Source organism: Fonsecaea erecta (genome assembly GCF_001651985.1).
Source record: "Fonsecaea erecta strain CBS 125763 chromosome Unknown Scaff11, whole genome shotgun sequence".
NCBI lineage: Eukaryota > Fungi > Ascomycota > Eurotiomycetes > Chaetothyriales > Herpotrichiellaceae > Fonsecaea > Fonsecaea erecta.
In genome coordinates, this window is record NW_017387254.1 from 304646 (window position 1) to 324582 (window position 19937).

At 53.9% G+C, this 19937-nt stretch overlaps 7 protein-coding genes across 7 annotated transcripts; 3 read left to right on the forward strand and 4 right to left on the reverse strand.

Annotated features, from left to right (window-relative positions):
* Positions 1 to 321: 321 nt before the first annotated feature.
* On the reverse strand, positions 322 to 1215 carry AYL99_10303 (hypothetical protein; the record flags this gene model as incomplete). Its single annotated transcript, XM_018841809.1, has 2 exons — positions 322 to 326; positions 444 to 1215. The coding sequence occupies 2 exons, from the start codon at positions 1213 to 1215 to the stop codon at positions 322 to 324; spliced, it is 777 nt and encodes a 258-aa protein (XP_018688697.1).
* Positions 1216 to 2002: 787 nt separating this feature from the next.
* AYL99_10304 (hypothetical protein) lies at positions 2003 to 3256 on the forward strand (the record flags this gene model as incomplete). The annotated part of the gene is made up of 4 exons (XM_018841810.1): positions 2003 to 2203; positions 2264 to 2453; positions 2539 to 3050; positions 3185 to 3256. The coding sequence occupies 4 exons, from the start codon at positions 2003 to 2005 to the stop codon at positions 3254 to 3256; spliced, it is 975 nt and encodes a 324-aa protein (XP_018688698.1).
* Positions 3257 to 3564: 308 nt separating this feature from the next.
* AYL99_10305 (hypothetical protein) lies at positions 3565 to 7338 on the reverse strand (the record flags this gene model as incomplete). Its single annotated transcript, XM_018841811.1, has 1 exon — positions 3565 to 7338. The coding sequence occupies one exon, from the start codon at positions 7336 to 7338 to the stop codon at positions 3565 to 3567; it is 3774 nt and encodes a 1257-aa protein (XP_018688699.1).
* Positions 7339 to 10065: 2727 nt separating this feature from the next.
* AYL99_10306 (hypothetical protein) lies at positions 10066 to 10500 on the forward strand (the record flags this gene model as incomplete). Its single annotated transcript, XM_018841812.1, has 1 exon — positions 10066 to 10500. One exon carries the CDS (start codon positions 10066 to 10068, stop codon positions 10498 to 10500), a length of 435 nt encoding a protein of 144 aa, XP_018688700.1.
* A 1878-nt stretch (positions 10501 to 12378) lies between these two features.
* Positions 12379 to 13596, reverse strand: AYL99_10307 (hypothetical protein; the record flags this gene model as incomplete). The annotated part of the gene is made up of 1 exon (XM_018841813.1): positions 12379 to 13596. The coding sequence occupies one exon, from the start codon at positions 13594 to 13596 to the stop codon at positions 12379 to 12381; it is 1218 nt and encodes a 405-aa protein (XP_018688701.1).
* A 1482-nt stretch (positions 13597 to 15078) lies between these two features.
* AYL99_10308 (hypothetical protein) lies at positions 15079 to 16069 on the reverse strand (the record flags this gene model as incomplete). Its single annotated transcript, XM_018841814.1, has 2 exons — positions 15079 to 15947; positions 16024 to 16069. 2 exons carry the CDS (start codon positions 16067 to 16069, stop codon positions 15079 to 15081), a joined length of 915 nt encoding a protein of 304 aa, XP_018688702.1.
* Positions 16070 to 18255: 2186 nt separating this feature from the next.
* On the forward strand, positions 18256 to 19935 carry AYL99_10309 (hypothetical protein; the record flags this gene model as incomplete). The annotated part of the gene is made up of 2 exons (XM_018841815.1): positions 18256 to 18312; positions 18358 to 19935. The coding sequence occupies 2 exons, from the start codon at positions 18256 to 18258 to the stop codon at positions 19933 to 19935; spliced, it is 1635 nt and encodes a 544-aa protein (XP_018688703.1).
* Between the last annotated feature and the right edge of the window lie 2 nt (positions 19936 to 19937).

A 19937-nucleotide genomic window follows, 5' to 3' on the forward strand; every position in this document is an offset into this window, starting at 1 on the left:
GCGCATTCGATCAAGATCTCGATGCTTATGCAGGCAGCTGGGACGCCATCGTCTGCTATGGATGAGATCTCAGATCGTCCTTATCGTATGCGACGTTGCGGGCAGCACTAACACTACCGGAATCCCATTACCGGCGGAGAGAAAATTGGTCCAACGGTAAAGAAGCTAGTTCTGTGATCAAGGCTAGAGCTAGTAGATGAGAGAAGAATGAAGCATAGATGATTGGAACTCAATGTTCAGCAGCTGCTATTGGCAGTCTAGATCTATGTGTGCCATTGGGCCTCTTTAGCCAGAATTCACGAAAACAACCCCCCACCTTCATCACACTCACGCCAGAGCACCCCCTGAGATCGTGATTGTTTGTCCTAAATGGAGAGATAGACATGTTAGGATCAAGACACGATGAAATAGATCCATGGAAATACACCTCTTGAACCACTCACCATTGATCCACCCGCCATCCTCGCTGGCCAAAAACGCCACCACACGGGCAATGTCGTTCGGCTTGCCCGTGCGCTCCAGGGGATTCCGCGCCGCGACCCAACGCGAGATATCGGCTGCGGTCCACGACGGGTCCGCACCGGGGATGTACTTCCAGCCGGCCTCGGCGGCCATGTCCGTGTCGACGCCGCCGGGGGCCACGACGTTGACGGTGACCCGGCGTGGCCCGAATTCGCGGACCAGGCAGCGCGCGAAAGCCTCCACGGCCGCCTTGCTGCCTGCATATAGCGCGTGTTCCTTCATGCCCACGTGCGCCGAGATCGACGACGTTAGCACCAGTCGCCCCCCCGGCCGGAGGAAGCGGTGCGCGTTCTGAGCCACGAAGAACTGGCCCCGCGTGTTGAGACCGAAGACCTCGTCGAACGCTTTCGGTGTGACCTGATCGACGGCCCCGAAGTGCTCCATTCCGGCGTTGGAGATCACAATGTCGACGCCGCCAAAGTGCTCCTGCGCCTGCTCGAACAGCCGCGTGATCTGCTCCGGTTGGGATATGTCGGCCTGGATGGCGACGGCGTCGGCCCCCTGAGCCATGATTTCCGACACAACCTCGTTCGCCGGCTTCACGCTGAGCGAATAGTTGACCACGACGCTCGCGCCCCGTTTGCCCAGCTCGACGGCAATGCCGCGCCCGATACCGCGGCCGCCACCCGTCACAATGGCCACCTTGCCGTCCAGGCGGGACGAGGGGACAGATTCGCGGATAGTGAAGGTCATTGTGCTGCTGAATAGTTGTGGGTGGGAGGGAGGACAAGTTTACGCTTTCAAACTGTGGAGTGTCGGGGCCGGTTGAAGTATTATTACATCTAACCAACCGTGCACAGAAAATAAAACTCTACATGCCTCATAGTACACATTGCGATAACGCCGACCTGCCTGTTCCTGGTTTATTCTGTAACATATTGGCAACGTGTTTCCTTCATTCATTCAAAATCCAGGCACGTAGCAACATTTGTGTCAGGTTCTTTTCTTCGTTGACCGAAGATACAGCCCGATCGGGCCTTGGCTTCCTCCAAGGTGACATCTATTGGCTATGGGCTTGTGTATCAACTTGTGGACCCCGAGAACCTATCGGGACAAGGGTGGCTGATTGCCAATCACTGCACGTCGTGCTTTGCCGAACGCCGACGACATTCACACATACTACATCATCTAGATCATCGGCCCCATGTCAATCCTCGATCATCCCGCGTAGGATCGCAGAAATCCTGATGCCAGCAAATCTCCATCAAGACAAGCGGTTGAGGAGAAGGGGAGGAAAAGTAAGAGGATGAGAATGATATCAGTATTATGAACACATGGCAAACACCTGCCATGGCGATATTTATACGCCTGAACCTCGTCGCCTGTAGAATTTAATCTCAGTTATTCCCAAGTCTAAGCATTCCTGTAATGTGAGTCTGAGTCTAAATCTGAATCTCAGCAAGAATCTTCTCTCTCTGTCTCGCCAGCTTCATATCCTACACGCCACTCCATGGGCATCATCGACAGTATTCGTTCCAAGATGCCCAGCGCACATACCAACGGACATACCAAGAAGCTGCTGGTGGTATTCGGCGCCACGGGCAAGCAGGGTGGCTCCGTCATCAAGTCCGTGCTGGGCGATCCGAAGACCGCAGCCATATTCTCCATTCGCGCCATCACCAGAGATCCTTCCAAACCGGCGGCACAGAAGCTGACCAAGATGGGCTGTGAGTGCGTGTCGGTGAGTCGGCCAAAGGATCAGAGGGAAATTATCAGGAAGTTGACTTGTCCACGCTTCTAGGCCGACCTTGACGACAAAGACTCTGTCATCCATGCCCTCCAGGGTGCATATGCCGTCTACGCTGTCACCAACTTCTGGGAGAAGAAGAGTGCGGCGGCTGAGATCCAGCAGGGCAAGAACATTGCCGATGCGGCCAAGCAGTGTGGCGTCCAGCACTTGATCTGGAGCAGTCTGATGAATGTCACCGAGCGTATGTCCCACCCACTGCACCTCCTGCGTCACGATCCATGCCAGAGACAGAGATAGCTGACTGCTCAACCCGGACACAACAACAGTCTCGGGCGGAAAACTCTCCAAAGTGGCGCACTTTGATTCCAAGGCGGCGGTGGAGGCGTACATCCGCCAACTCGGCGTCCCCGCGACTTTCTTCATGCCAGGCTTCTACATGTCCAACATCCCCGGCCAGAGCCTGAACAACATGCAGGGCGGCACGTGGAACTTTGCGCTGCCCATCCCCGTCGACGCGCCCATGCCGCTGTTCGACGCCGACGCCGATACGGGCAAGTTCGTCAAGGCCATACTGTTGCACCACGACCGCGTGCTGGGTGCCCGCATCTACGGCGCCACGGCCTACTATACCCCCCAGCAGATCATCGCCGACTTCCAGGCCGTTAAAGCCCGTGACGGCCAGGGCGGTGCCGCCCGACAGGTTCCCGAGGAGGCGTTCAAGAAGGTTCTCGCGTCAAAGGGTTTGCCGGAGCCCTTCCAGGACGAGATGCTCGAGAATATGCTGTTGATGCCGCAGTTTGGGTACTACGGCGGAGCTGATCTCGCCGAGAGCCAGGCGGTAAGTCTTCCCATCCTGACCCTAGACCCCATTTCTTCTGTTTCGAACCACTGTCGCCGTGTTGCTCTTGTTCGTTGAGTGAAGGATCAACCACCCACATGGCTAACTCGACCGCATTTCTCCCGCTTCCACAGATCCTGGACGAGCCGCTCACGACCTGGAAAGACTTTGTCGCTCGTTCCCCGGTGTGGGCGGAGGTGCATTGAGTTCTCTGTCGGATTCTCCTTCAGACGCCAGAGGTCCTTGTTAACCGTGCATGAACGGGGCTGTGCGCACAATAGGCATTGCAGCAACATAGGTACTTTGTCGGTGGCGTGTACCTGCTGATGGAGGTGCTGGGGGCCTGAGTATTTGTAACGCAATGGAAACATGGCTGTCCACGAAATGAAGAAGATGTTGCCCTCGTAAACAGCCTTGGCGCCTCTCTGCCGGTCTGGCCAAACCCCTCTCTCTCTTCCCCTCGAGATATTCCAGAGAGACAGCCACGACGAAAGGGAGTCGAAGTCGATTGGCCTTAAAAGAAGTTCTGTCCAGTGTTTTCTGTCGGTGATGTGATGATCCCCATCCCGCTCCAGCGCTGCCCGGAGTTCAAGGTGTCCGGTTTGTATTGTATATCACAGGATTCTGGGTCCTTCTGGGTGATCCCCCCGTGATTCTGAACCTCTTTCTGATGAGAAGAGAGTAGCTTGACCACCTCGTCGCGTCCGTATTCAGCCGCCCACGAGAGTGGTGTCCAACCACGATTATCCTTAGAGTCTCGTTCGGCGCCTTTCTCAAGTAATAGCTGAACTATCTCTCTATACCCGCGTATAGTCGCCCATAATAGTGGTGTTCGACCACTATTATCCTTGGAATCTGGATCGGCGCCTTTCTCAAGTAATAGCTGAATCATTTCTTCATACCCGCGTATAGTCGCCCATAATAGTGGTGTTCGACCACTATTATCATTGAAATCTGGATCGGCGCCGTTCTCAAGTAATAGTTGAACTATCTCTTTATACCCGCGTACAGTCGCCCATAATAGTGGTGTTCGACCACTATTATCCTTGGAGTCTCGATCGGCGCCTTTCTCAAGTAACAGCTGAACCACCTCTTTATGCCCGCGTACAGTCGCCCATAATAGCGGTGTCTGACCACCATTGTCCTTGGAATCTGGATTGGCGCCTTTCTCAAGTAAAAGCTGAACCACCTCTTTATTCCCGCGTTCAGCCGCCCACGATAGTGGTGTCCCACCACTATTATCCTTGAAGTCTCGCTCGGCGCCGTTCTCGAGTAATATCTGAACCACCTCTTTATGCCCGTGTTCGGCCGCCCGCGATAGTGGTGTCCGACCACTATTATCCTTGGAGTCTCGCTCGGCGCCTTTCTTAAGTAATAGCCGGAGCATCTCTTTATGCCCGCGTTTAGCCGCCCACGATAATGGTGTCTCATTATGTTTGTCCTTACACTCTAGATTAGCGCCTTTCTCGAGTAGAATTTTCACTGTTGCCGAGTGGCCCCGCCCCGCGGCCCATGACAACGGTGTCCGGCGATCTTCGCCCGCCTGTTCGATGTTGAACTTGCTCAAAGCACACAAAAATGCAAGAAAATTATCGTCGCCATGTTTTCCCACGGCATTGAGCGGGCCGTTCCGTTTTGAAAAAGTGAAGTCACGTGGAAAATTGGTTGGTCTGTTTCCATGACAATAACATTGTTCGTACAGGTTAGGAATCGGAGACGTTGTGGGCCGTTCATCTGCCTGAGCTTTCAACAATGCACGCACCGCTTGATCGCTTCCAGTAGCAAGAGCGGCGAAAACTGGTAGACCGTAGCGTTCGTCTTCCACATCGAAGCCTGACAGGTTGGACGGATGAATTCTGATAAGGTTGGACAAGTTTTTCTCTGCCAAGATGTATAGCAAGGTCACAGTCAAATTGTGTCGGTGGTCTCGATGTGTGAATAGGTTGTCAAGCCATACCCATTTGGCAAGCTGGAACGTGTCAATGAAATCACTCTGGTCGACCCCGTTGGCTTGCGCTTTGTCGGCGTGCCATAAGACTTCTTGTACGGCATATCGCAGAAACGGAAGGTTTTGGTCCGCATATCGGTGGAGGCGTTCAGCTTCTTCGTTTGGCATCTTCTTCGCACTTGAGTTCATAAAGCTAAGCAGGCTGGCAGGGGTGATGTTGCTATAGTTCAGACAGCAACTCTTTAACCGCTGATGGCTTTGCCCCTCAAAGTCTTTGCTATCGTCAAGATCCGGCCACAGCTCAAACAGACCGTTATCCTTGAGGAGGAAATCTCGGACTGATTCGTGAATGAATTGCACCGTCGGCGGCTCCGACCTGGTAAGTTGAGCAAGTCCCTTGGAGGAATTGAGAACGAAGCGGTTCATGTCGTCCACCTCGATCATCTGAGAGTTCCAGACCGTCATGTACTCAGATTCGGGATGCAGACCAGCCAGCATCGCAAAGTAAAATTCTCTCACTTGCAGCGGCTCTTTTGCAAACAGAATCCATTGGAGGCAGAGCAACAAATCGTCCATGTTAGCATCATCCTTCCTAAGGATATCTTTGAAGAGGTCACTGAGCTTGGCAGGTATCTCGTGGAGCTTTTTCTTGACCGCAAAGATGCGGCCACGCTTGAACTCTTGGTTCAGAATGGGAACGACCAAAACTACCCACAGGAAAACACCATTCGCTTTTTTTCGTATCTCTGTTCTGACTTCCTCAATCATTCTCCCCTTTCCGGCTCGGAGATGACTGTCGATGTATCTGCTCAAGTCCCTAGTATGACCACCTTCGTTTTCTAGTGTCAGCTGCCGACCATACGGAATGATGACGGTTGGATAATGGCGACTGGCAAAGCAAATGAAGAGTTGGGACCCGTGCTCGAGCGCAGTTTCTCCTAGTTCTTCAAAAAAGTCAATCATTTCTTGAATCTGCTGCTCATCACACTCATCGAGTGCGTCAATGAAGCACTTCACTTGTCGGCGCCCAAGTCTTGAGATAGCTGCGGACAGCAGCTCGCATAGCCTTTCTATGGTCCACACCGGTGATTGGCTTTGGTTTTCCGAACCATCTAAACCGTCCAGAAGGTCCTGCAGGTCCGTCATTTTGGTTAGGAGCTGAAAGAGTAGAGCTCGGTACATGCCAATCGTCGAATATTCCATCATTTCCCCCCTTGCATTAAAGAAGAACGAGAGGACAATCTCGTTCGCAGAACTTTTTTGGTCGGCATATGCCAGGGCGAACTTCATCAGCGTCGATTTCCCAGCGCCAGGGATCCCTTTGATCCAAAAGAATCCATGGTGTTGGTGCATTTGCCGTGGATCATTCCATTCCAGGTATGCAGGGTGTTCCAACAGCCATTGGCAGGTTGTGGAGTAGGCTTTGTCGATCGTAGACCGCCGCGAGTCCATTTGCTTAAAGCGCAGAGAAGCCAGCACCATCTCTCGACGCTTAAGCAGTTTTCTTTCCTCCGTAGGGTTCGCGGGTGGCCCCTGCCTGCGGACAACAAAGTTTCCGGAGTTCGAGGGAACTGAATCTTGCCCAATGTCCTCCAATTGCCTCCTACAGGCTTTGGCGATTTCATCTTTCAACCGGTCAAGGGCTCTGTTTCCTTCACCGTAAATAACAGGCATGGACACATCGAAAATCCCCAGGAGACAGTATGCCCCATCTTCTGTCTTTTTAGTCTCGCGATGGGAAGCCCATCGCAGCCTCTCTGCGTGAGTAAAATCTTTCAGGGTCTGCCTCCCGTCAAGAGCAGTTTCAGGTATTCCTGTTATCTCGGAGATGACCTGCCCAAGTGTGCTCTTATCGCCTAGTCGCACGCCTTCCCGGGAATAGAAGTCGACTTTGCTAGGAGCAAGAAGCTCTTGCAGGGTCCAGCCCCGTGTAAACCACCTGCTTTTCCGGAAATCGCATTCCCAGATCTGATTATCCCTTGTGTCGTCGCGTTTATAAGCTGACACGTCGGACAGGAACACGTAGCACCTTTGTGCGTCAGCGTACCATTGAAACATCGACACGATAGCTTCCGAAAGTTCAACGAGGTTCTTCTTATCAATACAGCATGTGTCGATCCAGAAATGTTGCAGGCCATCCTTTCCTGCTCGATCCGCGCAGAACCGGATCTTAGAGTAACCCTCCTTGTCCTTGCCCTTTTCCTCTATTAAATCCCGGAAAGTCACCTCCTCCTTATCCGAGCCCCAAGTGTGTGAGAGGATTGCGTAAGGTGGAATGTTTGTGGTCAGGTCATCAGTAAAGCTTAGCTTTCCACCAGGGCCAATTTCGAGGAGGCGCATTGTCGGAAGGTGAATCTCGATGGATGGGAAGGTCAAAGTGTCGAGAGCCGTAATACCCTTTGATGGAGAATGCTTGCTCGTTGGGTGAGTCGTGCAAACTCGACTTGCCTCGCGGTGGCTCGAAAGCCGGAGCTTGCAAGTCCAAAACTCACTGACCTGGTTCAAGAAGTTTGAAGGCAGTTTCGCAGAGAGCACGCATATATGAAACTTTGGGGTGAGGTTGATGCGAAGTGCACAGACGAAGAACTCTGATTGAGCTGAAAAGCGGTTTTGATGGACTGTTGCTAACTGTCGCCAAAAGTCCATGCAGGGTGTCAAAGGGCAATGCCAAGGCGAAATCGAGGCGGCAGGAATGGTCCTGCAGACTTGCCTCTTCGCTAACTAGCCGTGGCTGAGGCGGGGAAGGTGAGCCAATAAGCAGGGTATCTATGTCGGGAAACAGGGGACTTTTGTTAAAGGTGGATGGCTGAAGGGGGTAACTGTAGTATCTGGGTGTTGTTAAGTCCACTCACTCACTAGGCAGCGAGCGCTTCGGGCAGGGGGGTCAGTTTTGACTTTGCGACGGTTGGCAGATTGGATTTAGGGTTGAGTTTATGGGGGGCAGGGCAGGGGAGAGGGCAGGTGGGGGACGCCTGGACCAACTGTCGGGCGCTCCCGGCACCAGCAGGTCTCCGGCGAGTGATCCACCTCTTGAGCCTCCTCCTAACATACAGTAGGACTTCCCCCTCCCCCGCTTCGGCAAAGGATTGTTGCAACTTACTCGTTCTCTCTGTCTGCCATCTTTGCGATTTCCACCACAACTTTTTGTTCCCGCTCTCACGAGGTATCCTTTGGGCACTACCTTCGGGCTCAGGCCACTCCCACTCAATCGGGAAAAGCCGTACAATATCTCGTACACACATGTGGTGAGGCTGCGCACCCTGACAGCGGTCCGCGTACGGCTCCTCATGTGTTGGCACTTTGTGTGGTTGGGCACATGAAAAGGCAGCGTCTGAACAATGTGGCTGCTTAGAGTTGGGCAGGAATACTAATTGTGAGGCTGTTGGTCGACTTATCGTATTCATGCCTCCACATGATTCCGCTAGGAGACCAATCTAAGCAAGACGCCGTGCAGGAGCTTGTCACTGTCACATCTACCCGTCCGCAACTGAGCTAACGAGTTTCTACGTCAAAGTATTGCTGCCGATGAGACGCTGTACTAGGCAGTCTAGACGGCTATGGACAGTGCAGTGTGCTGTGGCTGCCCTGTTTTGGGCAGGGGGATGCCTCACTCTCTCGCTGGGCAGGCTGCTACATCCACATAATTTTCATCAGGAACTGGTAGATTGGACGTCAGCTCACCCTTTCTCAGAGAATCCAGCAGGTGCATGGTGGACATGCATAGTCCTGTGAATCCAAGGGCTGTTTGCGGTTGTCTCTATTTTCCAGGGCTGACACTTACTGCAACCAAAATGGCTATATCCGGTCGCAAGGTCACGACCACATCATGTCCTCTTCGATCTCTTTCACCTCAGACCATAAACAGCCGCTTATCTCGTGTCTGTGCTTGCCAAGTTGACGGAAAGGTTCGAATTCAGATCTTATAAACAACAACTATGGTCTTCAAAACAGCAGCGCAACCTCGAGACACCCACCGCCTCTTCCACATTTTCTCCTATCCCACAGGCCATGGGCACAAGATTTCTGTCGCCGTGTCAAAGAACGGGGGTAATGTCATCACCGCATCATACGCCATTGTTTTCCAGTTGCTTGTCCAGCAAGCGTTGAGTATAATTGTGCTTCTGGCTGAGCTCAGCGTGAGCCGGCTTCGCAGGAAACCTACCATGGAACGACTTGATATGCTCCGCGGAGGCGAGGCACCCTCAGCTGGCAATAGGTTCTTACAAATATGAACAGCGACGATGCACTCTCTGTTCGTGGGTTTGGTTATGCGCTGCCATGACTGTATGGTTGGTGTCTAATGTAACACCAATCTTCGCGATCCTCGGGTTGAATGTTGGTGATGGGGCACCTGTCAATCCTGGCATCATCTACGACTCACCCCCTAATTACGTGGCCAACTCTTCTCTCGTGATGGAGCTCGTCAACATCAGAAAGCCCGCGGTTCTTCGAGCAGTGGGACAGTTCCAAATTGGTGGCTCCGATCTGCGAGATAAAATGAATATTGCCCAGCCGAAAGATTGGCGGATCTGAGCAACGGAGAGAAAATCATTCAGATCGATTACAGCTACGCGCTCACGGCCAAGGACTTTGGATTGCAACGTTTTCATGGTCTCACAATGCATGCCCAGGGATCATGTCGCACCGAATACGGGTGGCTTGATAAGAGACAAAGTATTGAGAGTACCTCTGTTGATTAGTATCGCTTCTTCAACGATAGTTCGCGCCAAGTCTTTATGAGCCCATACATCGGATACACCCCGGTCGCCACGTTCGAGCCCGGCGAGGTGTTTGCGGAAACCGGCCTTCTCCTGCTCAACAACACCCTATGCAATTATGATCGGTTCAATGCAAAGCCAGAGCTATACCGTCGGCAATGATCCGTGGTACCTGACGAACTCAACACCCAGCAGCGACAGCAATGGGAACAAGTTTTGCCACGTCAAACGGTACCGGCCTGCCTTGTCATGCTGGTAAGCAGATATCTGGTCTTATCGAGGATACAATGCCTCCACTGCCTTTTTGACCGAAAGCCCCTGCCTAAACTTTCCTCGCGCGCTACAGGACATGCTGTACGGCCGCATCGGATTTCCCAAGATCTACGAGACGGGCCTCACGCTCGGCACGGTTGCACTGGTGTCCAGCTCCGAGGCCTCGACCTGCTTTTTCGACGCCAACTCGTCCAGCATCTACAACGATCCCGAACGTCTCCTGGTGACCTCCTACGTCTCGACCGCCAACACGTTGACGGAGACCCCGCTGTATGACCGAAACCAGACATATGGGGCGCCGAGCACCGTGACGGCCGATAACGTCGCGGATATCGCGCTTTTCGTGGTCTACGATTCCCAAATCACGACTTTGTCCTTGACCTTCCTTATTTCCGTCCCCTGCATAACGGTCCTGCTCTGGGTGATCAAGCTTTTGATCGAGTATAACGTGGAAGGAGATGATCCGTCGTCCGCAGATCATGTGGAAGGGATGCAAAGGCATTGGAAATGAGTTGGCCCCCACGAATTGTCACGTAGTCCGCGGGACTGAAAGACCATAATGTAACTTGGAAACCTGGACAGACACCCTGGTCTCCTTGTTGCCAATTCTCACGCCACTGTGACGATGACCACCAGAGCACACGCAGTATCGGCAGCTAAGCTATGGAAGCCATTGCAGGCACGGACAGACTAGGTTCGACCAGGACAACCAACTTATGAAGTTTTCGGACGTGACATGGTCTGAGCAACCATCGGCAAGGGGTGTGGACAGTGCCACTTTTGCCCGCGAAATAGGTATCGAACCACTCCCAGTACAGTTCAACGATTTGAATTACGGCCGGAAATTTGACACGTAGCAGCTGAAATAAAGAGAAAAGCTGCAGTTGCTGAGACAGAAGCCCCCGACAGCTCATGCACCGGATCGAAATCGAACGGGCCCTACAAGGACTACACAGCTATCCGAAGCCACAACTTCTTTGCATAGCCGGCACTCTGGTCAGCGGAAAGTGTGGCGATCATACAAAGGGGATATCATTGTCACAGCACAGGAGTAAGACTGTCGATCCTTCCATATAACAGGATGATACAGGAAAACAAGGACAATATGTGCCTCCCTGGGAAGTCAGTTCAAAAAATGCTCCTACTCTAGGTACCGGCGTTCGCGACCCACGTGTCTCCGTAGCCACGTACCGTGGTGGTGTATCGTGCATCGTGGAGAATCTCATGTACAGACCCCAAATCCCAAAGTTTCCACATGCCACTTGCCTGTGAACTTATCCACCTCGCCTACCCACCTGGATACTCGTATTCGTGCATGGATGATCCTGGGTGCGGAGTCCCATACACGATTATATTGAGCCGTCGGTTCCACCGCCTCGCCTGCCAGATGTCCTGGTTATTTGGTGGGCGAAGTGGGACAGATACCACGGGCGGGCTGGGGGAATTTGGATAGAGTCAGATAAACAACGAATGGTGGAATCGTCGCTGACAACGAGGGCGAAGATCGGGCTATCTCCGGCTAGGTAATGGAGCAAGTTTGACGACAGGGGCAAGGATCCTTAGCGAGAGGATGGACACGAACTGCCTGCCGTCCCCGTCATCAACTCGCCTGTCAGGATAGACGTGGTCAACGGCTATAAAAGAACAGGGCATCCGACACTGTCGATCACTTTCTCTTCTGTCACTGTCTTCTCACTCTCCCTCCCTGGTACCCCCGTCTTGCTTGCTTCCTTCCTCGCCTCGTCTCAGCAAGTGCCCCGGATCCCTTCAGCATGCTGACCATGACCATGGCTTCCTTCTTCCCACCTTCTACTCTTGGGCTTGTACACAGGTCTGATTCGTGCTGATAGAGGGGAAAGCTCCATGTTCTGATCGCTGACCTGATTCCGATCCTTACCAACCCGTCTTGGTTGTGACTATCGTTCTTCCTACGCGGGAAGCCACCACCGCATCATCGTGTGCCAGCCCTCCACACCCTCTGTTGTATGTACGTACCACACAGTGCGGAGGGGAATGAATGGTGGACTGATAGTACGTACGTTTCAAGATTTCCGTCTTTGGTGAACCTGGTTTTTTGAATCACAAAATTCCTGACCGAAAGAATTTCACATGCAACCTCGCCCCCTTCACTCTCCTTTGAAAAGAAAAGTGCCCATCGTCGTCAAGTCATTATGGTTCGTGGTGGTGACCAATCCAGGGGAATGAAAGGACCAGACGTGGTCTTCAGCCTGTTGCGTCTTCTTGTTGTGCCGTTAGACCCACACAGACACAATGCATGCACCTTCTCACTCGCTCACTCCTTTTTGAAACAACAAGATCTCAAACAGGTAGGACTGAGAGCCCTCTAGAGGCACGGACTAGAAGAAAAGAATCCTCCTCCGTCTCCGGCTCAAAGGCCCTTGATCGTGTCGTCCAACCCATACTCCAGAAACGCCATGTTCGCCTCGTACAGCTGGCGGTCGGGGCCCTGGAGGAAGTTTTCGAAGCGGTCACGGAAGCGAGTCACTAGGGCCTTGATCTTGCGCAGCTCAGAGCGGATCAGCACCAACTTGATCTGGTACTCGTCCTCGCGGTCCATGCGCAGCGAGCCCATGGTGACGCCGACGTCCTCGCCACCCTCGCCGCCTTCGCCGTTGCGGATCTTCTTGTAGCACTGCACGATGCGCGTGATGATGACCGAGAGCAGCATCACCGCCGAGATATCCGGCAGGCAGTGGCACGCCAGGCACTGCGCCATGCGCTGCACCGCCGATTTGTTGATGGCCAGGAACTTGTCGAACGACGGCATCGTACCGTTCAACGCGCTGAGGATGTCCTGCAGCGACCCCGTGCAGGTGCACGACTGCGGCGTGCTCGTGCTGGTGATGCCCGACGTCGACGCCGCGTCGTCGTTGAGCGTGCTCGTGTCCGAGCTGAATTCTGGGTACAGCATGATGTTGGCGCCTGACACCGTCAAGCCCTCGTTGCAGAAGTCTATTTGGGTCGCGGCGGCCGTGGTGGTATCTATGCCGGACATCCACTCGGGCGACATTTTGAAGTCTGTCGGGAAGATGTTACCCGTGGAGAAAGCCGCTGCCGACGCGGCATACTCGTCGCTGTCCATAGTCGAATGCGTGAATGTCTGTGTCAGGGTCGGGTCGAGCGAACCCGTCGTCTCCGTCATGGAATGCAGCGTGGTGAAGCTCTGGTCGAGGAGCGAATCTCGCCGACTGTCAGGGATGTCAACGTTCCACGAGGCATCGTCAAAGTCCATGCTCATGCGAGCGTCTGACAAGGGAGACTCCTGTCGACTACAGAACCCTGAAGGGGGCGTCTGCTGCAGTTGTTTGTTGCTGTTGAAGGGGCCACCATTCTTCTTGCCGCAGCCTTTGGGCTTGCCGGCTCGTCGTGATTTCGAGTAGATGCATGGGGCGCCCGAGTTGGCACACCTCGAACACAGCGGACGTTCCTTGGTGCATTTGACTTTGGCGGCGTGGCAGTTGTCGCACGAGAGCCTGAGCTTTTTGTTGTCTGGTGTTGTTGTCGTCGCTGGGGCTGCTGGGGCTGATGGAGAGATGGCTCCTTGTGGTGCAGCCTTGTCGACCACCACCACGTCGGCAGAAGACATGGCAGGATGGATAAAGATCGGGGTAATATGGTATTTCTCCCTTTCCTCTCCTCCCGGCTCCAGGGCTTTCTTTCCCCTTCTTTTGTGATGTTATAAGTTCTTGTATCGGTCTCTGGGTTGTGCAAGAGATAGTATATCAATCACCGAGCCATCTGGACGCTGGTCTAGAGGGGTATGGGGGCAGTGGTAGCAGCAGCAACAGTAGCAGCAACAGTAACAGTAGTAGGATAGTCCTGTGTTTACATATCCTCAAACAGAATGCCAAACGTGCAAACAAGAGTTTATTGTATGCAAAGGTCACGTCCGCCCGCCTGTCACCCTTGGCTTATGCAATCTCGCCAACCAGCCAGGAAAAAGTCCGTCCGTCTGTTTTGACCGATATCTATCTACATACAGTACTTACTTACCCCAGCTACTCGTTGCTTGTGCTGGGGATGAGGTTGCTGGTGCCCAGGAAGACCCGACCCGACTCGACCACACCGACCAACCGCATCCCACGCGGTGGAACGGACCCGAGTACAAAACCACCCACTCACTTCATCCCATCCCATCTCATGGATGCATGCATGGCGCTGAGGGGCAAGCTCATCGTCATCATCTTCATCATCTTCATCATCAGCATGGGCATGAGCACCATCAGCACAATCGCCATCGCCATCATCGTGGTATTGTGTTTGTTCTTGTAATTTGCACATGGTAATTCACTTCTCAACGGACTAGGTAGGATATTGTCCTCATAATCATCTGTAAGGTGTGGACCATACCATGGGAATGAATTTGCCCGTTTACCTACCCACTCCCCACCAACTCCAACCCATGCACAGATCGTCCACACACCCATCCCACACATGGCACGAGTACATCCTGTGATAGTGACCACGCTTCAGACCACGGTGCAAATCGACGTGTCGAGGTAAGGGGCGGAAACGTTGTGCATATGCTCTATGACGTTTAATGGGGGGAGACTGAGGGCCAATGGTGCCATACTCCCTCTCCCTTCCATCCCCCTGTTCCGTAGCCCTGTCCTCATCCTGCCGGGGATGGACGGGGATGAATTTGTACGCAGCAGTTCCACACGCAAGGGTTTGTCTGTGACAAGGTGGGCAAGGGGGCCAAGGTAACTAACTACACCAGATAGGTAAGTACCTACCGAGCTGAGTGTATCTACACGGGTAATGACAGCGTGGGCAGAATGTCAGACACAGAGACAGAGACACCGCGAATCGAATCGAATCGAATCCTTGTTACATCGCATCACACCGGCTACCATCGATATGACGAGGTGCGTTGGGTGTGTATGTAAGCTAAACTATGCTTCCATGCAATAGCTGCCGAAGCAACAGAAACCTCTTTCAAATAGACAGACATGGGGAAAGTTCCTATCGCCATACGCGTAAGACGAGATCAGATCAGAACAAATCCGATCCTGATGCTGCCCCATATGTGGTAGCACCGACATCTGCTCGTGGTGTTGCGGTGGATCTAAAACACCATCCGCATCTTCAGCTTGTCCCCGTCCACAATCTCGTCCTGCATGGCCAGCAACTCCGGCATGTCCCAGTTGCACGACAGGTACCTGCCCCGCAGCCACTCGCGGCGCGTCTGCGTCAGGAACACCACCGTGTCGGCCATGAGCTCGGGCGTGTCGATCAGATTGACTTTTACAAAGTCGGGCATCCTCCACGCCAGCTCCGTCGGCACCGCCCCCGGATGCATGCAGTACGCGATCACGCCCTGCGCGCCGTACTCGACGTTGAGGAAGTCGCTCAGTCGCAGCAGCGCGAACTTGGTGCTCTGGTATGCGCTGGCGCCCGGGATGCACATCTGCGCCGCGATGCTCGACATGTTGACGACCGTCTTGAGGCTCGATCCGTCGGCTAGCAGCAATGGCAGCAGGGCCTTCCAGGTCAGAAAGTGTCCGCGGATGTTGACGTCCCAGGACCGCCACCACTCGTCGACGTCGGCCTCGAGTATGTTGACCCAGGGTTCCATGTAACCCGCGTTGCTGATCAGGATGTCGAGCCGCCCCTCAAAGTCTGGGGTCATCCTGTCGACGGCGCGCTGCACGCTCTCCGGGTTCAGCACGTCCATGCTGGCCGTCACTACTTTCGGCACCACGCGACCAGCCGAGGCGGCGGCGTTCTCGATCTCCTTCTTGACCTCTTCCAGATCTGACCGTGCGGCGATACCGATAATCGACGCCCCCGCCCTAGCGTAGGCGAGAGCCATCGACTTGCCAATACCCCGTGACGCCCCCGTCAGGAAGACGTGCTTGCCTACCATGCCCACACTGTGGGAGACATCAATGGCGGGGTACGTGTCGTGATGGATCGTGGGCGTGAAGTGCTCCCCTGTACACACCCAAGCGCCATCGTTAGCTCAGTCGAGCACATGCAATACGGGAAGACGCAGCATCATAAAGTTTACCGGTGTGAGTAGGAGCCGCTCTGCCAGGTTTCTCGAGGCTTCCCATCCTTCCTCCTTCGTGGCGGGTTCGAAAAGGGGTCTGAGCTTGTGGCTTTGATCGTCCCTGGACAACTGTTTCGTAGATACGAATTCGCTTGTTAGTATGATTCCTTATGCTGCAATTGAGCCCACTCTCATGTCACACAGCACAAGCCTACGCTTTTATCATGTGCGTAAAGGCAGCGGGATGATATGCTCCCAATCAAACGGCAATTCCTTAAAAGTGTGATGAGATATCGTCCTCGGCGTCTCAAAAGCCTGCGACGCCAGGCTAGCATCCTTGGTATCAGCCCAGATATCGTTTCGAACAGCGAGCCGCCCTTGACGTGCATATGGATTGACCCGGCCGTCGAGCCATTGGAGAATGAAGGATTGACTGATAGTGTTGCCGTTCGATGAGCAAGGATGCAAAGCTTCTTGCATCGAGGATAGAGAGATCGATCGATCGATCGACTGATGACGGTGGCCACCAGATTTAAGTATCACAGATGGCCATATTGAAGTGATGAAGAAGTCAGGCGAGCTCGGGATTCCAGAGAACTCGTCCCACTCGCCCTCAACGCAGGATAGTGGAGCGCCTCTGACCGCCCGGTGCCTGAGGAGGCTCTGCGTGTCGGTGATCAATCTCGGCCCGAGACCGTAAGGCTGGTGTTACCTTGCGAGTTTGAAGATTTTTAGAGCCGACTCTGGGAAAGCTAGATACCGAGATGCACATGCGTTGATGCCCGTTTCGACATATTCTTATTTCCCACCCTCGGTGACCGAAAGAATAGCCATGCTGTATCGGCATGGGAATGCAGTAAATCCACATGAAACTGAGACAGGATAACTGAATCAGGCTTTGACATTGGGGTATCACATTCGGGTCCGCATCATCTGCGTGGGACCCAGAAGAAATATGATGTTGTATGACCTGCAATGGAGACCGTGTATGCTTTCGGATCAGGTATAGCACGGCGTCAGGAGATGTCGGAAAGAACAGCATGTGCAACGCCGGTTGGTCTACGGGTTGAGACACGAGAGGCTCTCACAGCTCGAGGATAGGAGCTGCATAGAGTAGTAATGTCATCTGTACGGTAGAGACTGGCTTCCCCGGGAATCTGGACTCCTCCGAATTCCATTTCCGTTTCAAGACTTGAGCACCTGCCGCTTTATCATAAGGCTTGTTTGGAACCTGTTCATGTGGTGTCCAAAGTTATTGACGGGCCAAAAGCGCCACCAGCGCCACATTTTTATTTTCCAAACACGTCAGCTACTCTCGCACGGGCGTTTTCAGTAGAGTCAGGCGTTCAAAATGGAGGCCAGGGGAGGCCTAGTGAGCCTGGTGGCTTGCGCATCAACCTAGAACCCGCCAATGCTTGTCTAACGGTTAAGTTGACGCCGGCTCTAATGCTGCCCGCCATTTTCTCGTCCTCGACCACGTAACGCAGAGCTGTGTTTTAGGGGGCATGTGAAATGTGACTTATTTGTCGCGATCGGCCCCTTGACTCAGACGACTCCCGCCTAGGCCAGGCCGGTGAGACTAACAGGCGACCAGCAATCTCCCCAGGTGATCTCGTCTGTGCAAAGGGTGGTTCAAGCTTGTCGTCATGGATTAACTTCGAGGGGAAAAGCTTGTGAAAGCTTGTCTGAACAATAGAAGGGTGACCATTCCCCAGCTACCGCCCGCTCTCCCCATAGCACGCCCCCTTCTATTCTGGTGGTTGTCAAAGCTTGCTGGTCCATTTCTCCTATCAATGGTCCCTGCTTCGATTTTCTGTTTCTCTGCTGTGTTCCGGCGGATCGACTCAGCAGCCATTGATTCCAGGGATGCGACCGCGCTCGGAATGATCCATCTCATCCTTTCATGAAGCACTCACTGTATTTGCCTTTCGACCTTGATCAATTCGCCCTCGAGACACTGGAGTCATGAAGACCCTAACCATTTGTCTGGGAGTGGGGAGCACTCTGTTGTCGTTGGTGACTGGTATACAGCTTCCATCTGCGACAGGGCAAGGATCGGATCTGGCTTATTATATGTCGGTAAGAGCTGCTGGGTACGCCCGCTGCTACCTAGATGATAGTCTCTTACACAGTTCTCTTTAGCGGCCAGACATTCGTGCTCCTCTTTGGAGATTGGACACGTATGAAGCGGACGCCGTCACGCCAGGATATTGGTTCACGTCTCCTTTCAAGCACCTGGTCGTTGGCAGGATGGAGGACGAATTCGTCCCGTTTCAGAACGGTCCGCAGATCTACGATCACCGAGGAGTGAGTCGGCTGACCGTCCTATCCAGCCCGTACTAATATCATCAGGAACTGGTGTGGAGCGGCAGTCCCATGTTCGAGTACCGCAACGTCTTTGACTTTCGAATGGGCGAGGTCAACGGCTCCAGGGTGCTGACTGCAATAGTCGATGCTGCCCGCCTCCCCCAATCCAACTACTCCACGAGGCAGACGGGGTTCATCATCGACGACAGATATCAAGTGGCCCAACAGCTCGACCTGGCTGGGGCGTACAACATGCACGAGCTCAACAGCGTCGGCGGCAACCGAATTATCATTGCCACCGACGGCTTTTCGATTGTCAACCTCAGCAACGTGGGCCTGCCGGACCGGACAGCTGGCGTCAAAGCAGGAGGATTCCGTGAGTGGGATGCTGCTACTGGCAAGGACGTGTTTCAGTGGCAGGTTATCGACCACATTCCCGTGACCGACTCGATGATGGAGATGCCGGACGAGTCTTACCGGAGCTGGGATGCCTTCCACCTCAATTCCGTCACCAAGGATGCCCGCGGCGACTACCTCGTCTCGCTTCGCCACACTAGCACTGTCTACAAGATCTCTGGGGGAGATGGTTCCATCATCTGGCGCCTTGGGGGAAAGTTTAGTGACTTCCAGCAAGATTTCAATTTCTCCGGCCAGCACCATGCCCGAATCGTGGCTGAGGACGACAACGGCATGACCATCACCCTGTTCAATAACGCCGCCGACGACCGGGGAGTTCAAGCAAACACCGCAAATACCTCGTCAATGCAAGTGATCAAAGTATATGATCGAGAGGAGCCACGTCGTGCGGAGCTTTTGGCCCACTACCTCCGGCCTGACGGCGAGTTAACCAAAAAACGCGGCTCGGCTCAAATGCTGGACAACGGGAACGCCTTCATCTGCTGGAGCGCAAGTGGATACATTACGGAGCACACCCCTGACGGCCGTGTTATTCTAGAGGCGAATTTCCTCACCGATCGGTTCGACTCGTACCGCGCGTACCATTTTACCGACTGGGTTGGACGGCCTGCCGAACCGCCGGCCTTGATATCGTACGCCCACAGGGGCGGATCGCAGAAACCGCTCCCCTCGACGGTCCTGTATGTGAGTTGGAACGGCGCGACGGAGGTGGCCTCATGGACTTTCTACGGCGCGTCCAGCATTGGCGACGGCGGCGACAGCTTCCACCGCCTCGGTAGTGTGTCGAAATTGAGCTTCGAGAGTAGTATGGCTGTCGACGGATATTGGCCGTATACCTACGCCGAAGCGTACGACGCGCGTGGAAATCTACTCGGCACGTCGGAAGTCAGGGAGACGGTCCTCCCCGAGCAAGCGGGCGGCCAAATCGACCGGGACGACGGCCACAGAGACCAATACTTGAGCGCCAGCGCCTCGGTGTCACTAGGCACGCTGACCCTGCAAGCGTCGAAGCCGGTGGCTAACCTTGCTACTTTTGTCGCGCTCCTCTGCATTTTTTATACCGCCATTTCGCTTTCCGTGCGCGTTTGGAGCCGATGGCGGCGATGGTCTTGCTGCTATCCCTACCGTGGTCAGCAGGGACAGGAAAAGACGTTCAGTGAGGACGAGGCCGATGCTCTTTTCACCGCACCCAGACATTCGTTCTGAAA